This window comes from Lepus europaeus, chromosome 19, assembly GCF_033115175.1.
Source record: "Lepus europaeus isolate LE1 chromosome 19, mLepTim1.pri, whole genome shotgun sequence".
NCBI lineage: Eukaryota > Metazoa > Chordata > Mammalia > Lagomorpha > Leporidae > Lepus > Lepus europaeus.
Window position 1 is genome coordinate 6,354,686 of NC_084845.1, and position 9,784 is coordinate 6,364,469.

Sequence of the window (9,784 nt, forward strand, 5' to 3'; positions counted from 1 at the left end):
GGCGCCCTGAGGGCAGGGGTGGCCACGTCACTGCTGTCACCCCGGCCAGGCCGAGTGACTCCGCTGACCGGCGCCCCGAGGGCAGGCCGAGTGACCCCGCTGACCGGCGCCCTGAGGGCAGGGGTGGCCATGTCACTGCTGTCACCCCGGCCAGGCCGAGTGACCCGCTGACCGGCGCCCTGAGGGCAGGGGTGGCCATGTCACTGCTGTCACCCCGGCCAGGCCGAGTGACCCCACTGACCGGCGCCCTGAGGGCAGGGGTGGCCACGTCACTGCTGTCACCCCGGCCAGGCCGAGTGACCCCGCTGACCGGCGCCCTGAGGGCAGGGGTGGCCACGTCACTGCTGTCACCCCGGCCAGGCCGAGTGACCCCGCTGACCGGCGCCCTGAGGGCAGGGGTGGCCATGTCACTGCTGTCACCCCGGCCAGGCCGAGTGACTCCGCTGACCGGCGCCCTGAGGGCAGGCCGAGTGACCCCGCTGACTGGCGCCCTGAGGGCAGGGGTGGCCATGTCACTGCTGTCACCCCGGCCAGGCCGAGTGACCCCGCTGACCGGCGCCCTGAGGGCAGGGGTGGCCATGTCACTGCTGTCACCCCGGCCAGGCCGAGTGACCCCGCTGACCGGCGCCCTGAGGGCAGGGGTGGCCACGTCACTGCTGTCACCCCGGCCAGGCTGAGTGACCCCGCTGACCGGCGCCCTGAGGCCGAGTGACCCCAGCGCCCTGAGGGCAGGGGTGGCCAGGAGGCCTCAGTCCAGGCACGGCCAAGGTGCTGAACGCAGATTCCCGAGCCCAGCAGGAAGTGGGTGGGGCTGGCACCCAGGCCTGGATCTGTCCATCGGGTTCCTTAAGGCCAGGCCTGGGGCGAGGCGTCGCTCCACAGTGGCCCAAGGGATTCTGTGAAAACCCAGCAGTCGGCTCCCATCTCTGCTCCGCACAGGGGCTCCCAACGGGCTCGAGGGAAAAGGCCCGTCCTCGCTGTGGCCCCGTCCGCTTCTCCCCTCTAGACAAACCTCCTGTGCTCTCCTGGCCGCCTCCTGGCCTCCAAGTTCCTCCTACACTCCTGGACGAGCCTGCCTCAGGGCCTTTGCACAGGCCGCGTCCTCTGCCTGGACTGAGGCCTGACTTGCCCACCAAACTGGATTCTCTGCCCAGTGTCACCTGTGCAGGGAGAGACCAGGCACCACTCCTACCCCACCCCACACCTCGTGACGCCCCTGTCCGTGCGGACGCCTGGCACACTTGCTTGTGTGCTGGCCCGTGGACAGGCGCTCCACAGGGCAGGGGGCCCCGTCACCCACAACAGTGCCCAGCACTCAGCAGGTGCCCACTGAAGACCCCTCCCCCATCCACGCATTCGGTCAGGGAGCAAACTTCTCCTGAGGCCTCCCGCGGCCGGCATGGAACTGGGGACCCAGCCAGCGCCCCACGCAGCAGCCTGGCCCAGCACTGGGGCCCCAGATAGCAGGCAGCCGGGCCAGGCCCAGAGCAGCTCCCTGTCAGATAACTGACTCGGCAGGATCCCGCTCCAGGCCCTCGGGCCAGGCCTCTCCCCCTGCTTATGGGCAGAACTGGCCCTTCCTCCCCCTTCCTCTTCCTCTTTCTAGATGCCTTCCAGACTCCCCCCGCCCAGCTCCGAGCCCTGCCTTGTCCATCCCTCTCCCCACGATCCACTCTTGCCTGGAGTCACCCCCGCCCTGAGCTCTCAGGACAAACAGCAGCCTGGCCCTGCCCACCTGGCCAGCGTCAGACTCGCAGGCCTTGCTCAGAGCCCCCGGCCGGCCACAGGACCTTCGCACCTGCCAGCCCTCTGCCGTCCCCGCGTGTCTCCACTACACGTGGCCTGGCTCACTCCCCACACACTGCCTACGCGGCTCCCAGCGGCTCCGGGGAAGCAGAGCCTCCCTGGGCCCTCTGGCCAGACACAGCCCCCGTTCTCTCAACATCATGGCCCTCACTGGCCTTAGGACAGTGGCAAATGCCTTCCACTCTCCAGGAAAAAAGTGAGCTCCAATTCACATGCCGTGAAACGCACCCACACGCCGTGAAATGCACCCTTTGAAAGCGCACAGCTCCACGGCCTCTGGACACTCAGAGCTGGGCAAGCAGCCCCCTGCCCAATTCCAGAACACTTTCACCTCCGAGGAGCCGGCAAGCCGGGGGTTACTGCCCTGTCCTGCCGGGCCACCTCCACGGAACCAAGTGACAGTGTCCTCACGGCCCAGTGGCCGGTGATCAGCCTCTTCCAGGGGTGGCCCACCACGTCCAGCCTCCACGCCTCCTCCCCCGTGGGGCTGGGAGCCTCGGGGTCCCCTGCGCCATCACGAACCCCAGAACACAGCAGCGCCGCACACACCGGCTGAGAAGGGACAGGGCCCTCCCTGACGGGCTCCCCCGCGCCTGGTGCAGGGGCCCCACCTCCCGGGGCCTGTGGGACACCTGCTGTCATTCCTTCCCCAACCCCCCAATCCCTCAAAACGAACCCCAAACCCGACCAGCCCCCTCTCGGCCCTGCGGGGCTCGGCCTCGCCTCCAGCGCCGGGAATGGTTTTCAAACAGGGGAGGCCTGCTCACCAGGGCCCCCGCCGCTCTGCCGCGCGCTCCGGTGAGCACAGGCGGCCGCCCCAGGACCCCGCAGCCCCTCTTGGTTATTCTTCCGGCAGGGCCTCGTCCCGCCTGCCGCCTTGCTTTCCCACGGGAGCTCCAAGCTCAGGACTCCGGTGAGTGCCTGATACACCCCGGCTGTCAGCCGCACCAGGCAGGGAGCGAAGGAATGAATGACCGCGATGCGGCAAGTTTACAGACAGGACACCAGGCCCCAGAGGGTTAAATGAGGGCCCCACTGCTGGCAGGGCCCCCCCCCCGAAGCGCCCACACCCTCCCCCCATACCCCCTTTCTAACAACCACACCATCCCTCTCTCCGCTGACACCCCACAGCCTCCCTCGTGCGTGAGGAGCACCTGCCACGCACAGCTCAGCTCCCCGATGCAGCCGCACCTGCCAGGGCCCCCGCGCAGGGCTGCCCCCCCCCCGCCAAGGTCACTCAGCTCCCCGATCTGCTGCACTCGAACCCAAGTCCCGCTCCCAGCAACTGCCCGGCCGCCGGGTCACGTCCCCAGACAGGGAAGGGCTCCGACCCGGGCCCGGCCGCTCCCTGACCCTGACCCCTCTCTCTCTCCAGGACCAGGCTTCCCGCCCCCGACCCCAGGTTTGCAGATCTCCCCCACAAGCCCTGACCCCACTGGAGGTCTGGGCACCCCCCTCTGACACGGGCCCTGAGGCCCCGGCTCAGAGCCACCGCTCCCCCCGGGCCCCCTGTCCGGGAGTCCCTCCTGCCCCCTCCGGGCCTGTCCACCCTCCGCCGGTCCGAGGCCCCCCCAGCGGCCCTCCGTGGCCCCCGCACTCCTGCGCCGCCCATCGCGCCCCGGGCCCACTCCGCCCCTGACACCCCCTCAGCATGGCTCCCGCAGGGTCTCCGCGCCGGCATCCGAGAGGGCGCCCCTGCCCCACCACCGCTCCCGGGGGGCCTCTCCAACCTCCTCCCCTCCCCGACCCACCCGGGGCCTCGAACCCTCCGCGTCGTCACCTCCTGAGGTGCCTCCCGACACCCCTGCCCCCTCCCCCCGAGGTGTCCCCCGCCGCCCCTGCAAGGCCGCTGTACCGCACCCGCTCCCGCGGTGACCCCCAAACCCGCCGGGTCCACGCCGCCCCCTCCCCCGCGTCTCCCGCGTCCCCCCGCCGCGAGCTCACAGTTCCGGATGTCGGAGATGAATACGGCGAGCCCCCGCATCCCATCGCCCTTGGACACGGCCGGCATGGCGGCGGTGGTGGCGGCTCCAGGCCTGGCCGGACGGGGCACAGCACAGCGGGCGCTGGCAGGCGGGCACCGGGCGGAAAGGACCCCCAGGCAGCGCCGAGGAGCCGAGCCGGCCGAGGGGGAGGGCGGGCGGGCGGGCGGGCCGTGGCACCGCCCCTGGCCCCTCCCCGCCTCTGCGCCCTGGGCAGCTCTCGGCTGTCCATTGGGCATGGAGACTGCCGCTCAGACGCGGGCTCACCCCCCACTCCCTCTCCCATTGGTCTCAAGGCAAAGGCACGCCACTACGATTGGTCCAATACCCCGCTATTTCCGTTCGGGGGCGAGGGGGAGGGGGCGTTGCCCGAGAGACGGGCGGGGTTCCATTACGCACCATAGGACCGCCCCCTCCGCGCGGCCGAGTCCAGCGCTGATTGGATCTGGACCCTCTCCACGGGGAGAGGGAGGGACGGAAGGAGGGCGGGGGGGGAAGCGCCTGAGAAGGCGGGACTTGGGTTGACCGAGACCAATGGGCGGGTAGACCGCCCCCGCAGGCGTCGCGCATTCGCGGGGCGTGTCCTGCTTCCGCCCTCTATTGGACAGTTGTGGGGGCGGGCGGAGGGCGGCCATTGGTGGAGAAGGGAAAAAAAAGAAGGGGGTGTCATTCAGCTGGGCTGGGATAGGTGGAGCGAGGCCTGCAATTCCCTGCTGCAGAGACGGGGCTGGGCGGGGCGAGACAGCGTGAGGCGTCTCCTGCGCAGGCGTCAATGTGTCGCCTCTGCCCCCGCCCGCAGCCCTGGGGCCCTAATCCCCTTCCGGGAAGGCTGGCGCGGCCCCCGCGCGTGGATCTGACGCGTCGGGAGACCTGGGCTCCCGGAGGGGCAGGACCTGTTGTTACTCTGAGAGGCTGAGTGACGCAGGCGTGGAGGAACTCGAATTTAATCCTGTGTTAGCGTCCCGGTGCGCATGCTCCGCCCCCAGCCCGGGGCGGACCCCGTGGGCAGCGGGGAGGGGGCTGCGGCCCGACCCCGCCGCCCCGCGCTGCAGAGATACTTGGGGCCAAGGGCGCGGGGAGGGCCACTCCTCCAGCCCTGACCTGCCGGCCTCCCGCGCCCCGGGAAGGGGGGCTCCGGCGATGAGCCCGCGGGGTGCAGGCAGGAGAGCCCACCCTCCGGCTTCGGCGGTCCGCCGGGGCTGCCTGGCGTGGGGCACGCTCAGCTGTGCAGCCACAGGGAGGGTCCGTTTCTAACAGCTCGGGGCAGCCGCGCGGAATCAAAATCAAAAAGGGAGCCCTTTCGTATGGAAAGCTGTGTTCAGTGTTCCAGGGACTGGGCGAGACGAACCCCAAATCAAAATCAAAAAGGAAGCCCTTTCGTATGGAAAGCTGTGTTCAGTGTTCCAGGGACTGGGCGAGACGAACCCCATCAGATACACACATACTGGGGAGCCTGTGGGGTGCTGGAAGCCCACTCGGCCTTTATAGATGCCCCTCCCGGGAAGGGGGCCCTGGCAGAGCCTCCCACAGGAGCCCCCAGGCTGGCCGCTGGCCCGGGAGAAGCCCGCTGGGAGCCCCGATACTCGTCATTTTCAGCTGAGTCCGGCTATATATATATATATATATATATATGTAAAAGGAAACTGGTGCATTTGAACAATTTCCGTGGTACGGGGTTGCCCACGGTAAGCTGGAAACGCCCAGAGCCCAGCTGGCCTGCGGGACACCTGCGGGACACCTGCGCTCTCGGTGGGTTCTGCTGGCTGGCGGCGGGCACGTGCCTGGCGAGGCGGGGAGCCAGCCAGCCTCCGCCGACCCCTGCCGCTGTCTGCCATGGTGAGGTCAGACCGCCGTGTGCCGGGGACCTCCCCCAAAGAGCGTCGTCCCAGCACATTCTACACCCCAATTCCCCTGAAACTCTCACGCCTCCCTGTCTCAGCACACCGTGCTCCGCACACCCCCCTCTCCACATGCTCACGGTGGTCGGCCTGGCAGGGACCCTCAGATCCGAGCAAGGCCCTTCCGGGTCTCAGGGGCTGGGCTGGGCCGGCCAGGGAGCGCCCCCAGGGCTGCACACAGCCCCTACCCGTGTGGAGTGAGTCAGTGGGTGGCGGGAAGCTCCGGCTCACTCCCTGCGAGATTCAGAGCCAGGACAAGCACTCCAGGGTCCAGATGAGGTCCGGGCAAGTCCTCGCTGTTTTTTTTTTTTTTTTTTTGACAGGCAGAGTAGACAGAGAGAGAGACAGAGAGAAAGGTCTTCCCTTGCCGTTGGTTCACCCTCCAATGGCCACCGCGGTTGGCGCACTGCAGCCGGCGCACCGCGTTGATCTGATGGCAGGAGCCAGGTGCTTCTCCTGGTCTCCCATGGGGTGCAGGGCCCAAGCACTTGGGCCATCCTCCACTGCCTTCCCTGGCCACAGCAGAGAGCTGGACTGGAAGAGGGGCAACCGGGATAGAATCCGGCACCCCGACCGGGACTAGAACCCAGTGTGCCGGCGCCGCAAGGTGGAGGATTAGCCTGTTGAGCCACGGCACCGGCCCTTCTAAAAATGCCAATCAGCAGCCAGCGTGGTGGCACAGCAGGTTAAGCCACCACTTGAGATGCTTAGACCTCTTTGGAAACACCTGTTCAAGTCCCGGCTGCTCTGCTTCTGATCCGGCTTCTTGCTAAAGTACTGGGAAGGCAGCAGAGGATGGCCCAGTGCTTGGGCCCCTGCACCCGCGTGGGAGACCCGGATAGAGCTCCAGGCTCCTGGCTTTGGCCAGGCCCCGCCCTGGCTGCTGCAGCCGTTTGGGGAGTGAATCAGCGGATGGAAGATCTCCTCTCTCTGTCACTTTGCCTTTATTTATTTATTTTGCCTAAATAATAAATATTGTTTTAAACGCCAGTCAACATGTCCTTTCCCCAGATAAAAGATCATCACTGTCCCAGAGACTCCTGGGCACGGACACTCCGGCCCCACCCACCTGCCTCACGGCTCCGTCATGCTGGCCTCCCCTGGGCCGTCCCACCCCCTCCTCCTCCAGTCCCTGAAGAGAACATCCTGCATTTAGGAATCTAAAGCAACCCCTGTCTGCCCTCCCCGTCATTCCCAAATACATTCTCCCGCAGACACCGCCCGGACAACAGTTCCGCTCCCTTCAGGGCGCTCGGCTTTGCGCTGGTGCGAGGATGGGCAGGGCAGGAGCTGCCCTTGGGCTCTGACTGCTGGTCTTTCTGGGCTAGGATGCGCGGCAGGTGCCTCTCTCCCAGTGCCCGGCACAGGGAAGCAGCCGGCCCCCTCCGGTGCAGGGCTGTGTTGCCGGGGCAGGTTAGGTGGATTCAACATGTTTTTGACTTACTCGGTATTTTCAACTAAGGATGGGCTTATGGGGGAGGTGAGGGGGTCAGACAAGAGGCAGCTGTGATTTTTTTTTTTAATTTATTTGACAGGCAGAGTTAGACAGTGAGAGAGAGAAAGAGAGAAAGGTCTTCCTTCTGTTGGTTCACTCCCCAAATGGCCGCAACGGCCGGAGCTACGCAGATACGAAGCCAGGAGCCAGGAGCTTCCTCCTGGTCTCCCATGCGAGTGCAGGAGCCCAAGCCACTTGGGCCATCCTCCACTGCCTTCCCGGGTCACAGCAGAGAGCTGGACTGGAAGAGGGGCAACCGGGACAGAACCGGCGCCCATATGGGATGCCGGTGCTGCAGGCGGAGGATTAACCAAGTGAGCCATGGCGCCGGCCCTGCAGCTGTAATCTTAAGGTGTTATATTGGGGCTGCTACCTGCAGTGCCGGCATCCCATATGGGTGCTGGTTCGAGTCCCAGCTGCTCCACTTCCGATCCAGCTCTCTGCTGTGGCCTGGGAAAGCAGTAGAAGATGGCCCAAGTCCTCGAGTCCCTGCACCCACAGGGAGACCCGGATGAAGCTCCTGGCTTCAGAGCTGTACACCTCCAGCCGTTGCTGCCACCTGGGGAGTAAGTCAGCAGCTGGAAGACCTCCCTCTCTCTCTGCCTCTGCCTCTCTGTAACTCTGCCTTTCAAATACATAAATAAATCTTTTAAAAAAGAAGTGTTATAGAAACTTCCAGATGCCCCGAAGTGGAGAGTCGTCTGTACCCCTGTGTACCTGGCTCCAGCGGCGATCAGTATGCGACCTTCATTGTGTCAGCTACAATCCCGCCCGCCTCACTTCCTTACCCCAGGTCCCTCTCATCTTACTATGTCATCTCTTTTTTTAAAAAAAGATTACTCGAAAGGCTGAGTCACAGAGATAGAGGTCTTCCTTCCACTGATTCACTCCCCAAATGGCCTCAACAGCCAGGTCTGAGCCAGGAGCCTGGAACTCCATCCAGGTCTCCTACATGGGTGGCAGGGGGCCAAGCACTTGGGCCATCTTCTGCTGCTTTCCCAGAAGCATTAGCAGGGAGCTGGATCAGAAGTGGAGCAGCCGGGACTTGAACCGACACCCATATGGGATGCTAGGGTCACAGGTGGTGGCTAACACGCTGCACAACACCAGTCGCTACTTCATCTGACCACCCAGTTATCTTCCCCAATATTTTTTATGCTTTTTCTTACGTTTTTGACTGCATGCTTTAAAAAAAGAAAAATGAGAGACAGACACATAGAGACGAGAGTTCCCACCTGCGGGTTCACTCCCCAGATGCCCACAAGTGGGCGGCAGGAATCCCATTGCTTAGGGCATCGCCGCTGCCTACCACGGTGCAAATCAACAGGAAGCTGCAGCCTGGAGCTGGCGCTGGGAAAATGGAACAGGGCCTCCGACGTGGGACGCAGGAGCCTTAACCGCTCGGCCAAACGCCTGCCGCTTCCCCACGGCTCACTGTTAGGACTTCCAGACGCCCAGAGTCACCGGCTGTGCCTCCCACCAGACTCTGCCCTTGCTCTCCAGGGGGCCCTTGGTATCCTGGGATTCCACATTAGCGCATTCCGCCGACCCTGGGTCAAAAACGCTTTTCCTAATCATCCCCCAAACATCACAGCGTGGAGACGACGCACACAGCGTGGAGACGACGCACACAGCGTGGGGACGACGCACACAGCAGGTGCACTGCCGGCACGCGGGACGTGGGTAGGCCCGACACAATGTGCTGTCCTGTCCGAGGGACTCATGCATCCACTGATTTTGCTGCCTGGGGGTAGGGGTGGGGGGGCCTGGAATCCATCCCCGGCGGCTGCAGTTGCCTGGCAACAGAGTCTGTGGGTCCCTCGCTCCCCGCATCCGTCCACCTTGTGTTCCCGATGCTCACAGAGTGGGGGACGGACACCTGTGTACCTCACCTGTCCTGGGGTGAACTCTGACCCCCCCAGGCCCACCCTGCCCTGGTCCCTGTGGACGTGGCCTTACTTGGGGAGGGTCTTTTGCCAATGATTGGGTTAAGACGAGGTCATTGGGGGGGCATCCTTAAATGGGGATGTTCAGACAGGGAGGCAGGCAGCCGGGTGCCGCCAAGCCCCGCCCCCGATCCCCACCCCGTGTCCCCGGCCTCCAGACTGGGGGGGGTTGCTGTTGGTCAAGCTGCTCTGCCCATGGGACTGTCCCAGCGGCTCCACGAACCTGGCCACACGCGCCGTTCGCTGCAGCTCGGCGTTTGGGCAGAGTCCCTGCACCGCGGAGGACCTGAGCCCCCAGGGCCCGGGGCGATGGACTCTGACGAATGCCATTCCCGCTTTTGGCTCCTTCCCGTCCCTCTTCAGCCCGCTTCCGTGTCTCGCCTGGCCCCTGGCCCCACCCGGTGCGTGTCAGGGACTCCATGAGTCCTCACCCACCATGGTCTCCCAGGTCCCAGGCCAGTGTCAGGAGCCGTTGACCCCATGGGGCTGCCTCCCCTCTCCCACCCCCCGCCCGCGAGCTTGGCTCCTCTTGGGCTTTCAAGGGGCGCCTTGGAACCGCGCAGCTGGAAGACTCCACTGAGCCCCTCCCCAGGGGGTGTCTGCAGGCACCCCTCCCTGGGGCCCAGTGGTGGGGTCCTTTGTGAGGCAGGCTGGGGG

General features: G+C 65.4%; 1 protein-coding gene across 1 annotated transcript in view; it reads right to left on the bottom strand.

Moving 5' to 3' along the window:
- Positions 1-3,903, bottom strand: part of AP2A1 (adaptor related protein complex 2 subunit alpha 1) — a 31,413-nt gene extending 27,510 nt beyond the window's left edge. Inside the window, exon 1 of the mRNA XM_062177658.1 lies at positions 3,751-3,903. Coding sequence (XP_062033642.1) covers positions 3,751-3,817 — 67 coding nt within the window. The 5' untranslated portion in view covers positions 3,818-3,903. The remainder of the gene's footprint in view (positions 1-3,750) is intronic.
- Positions 3,904-9,784: the final 5,881 nt, after the last annotated feature.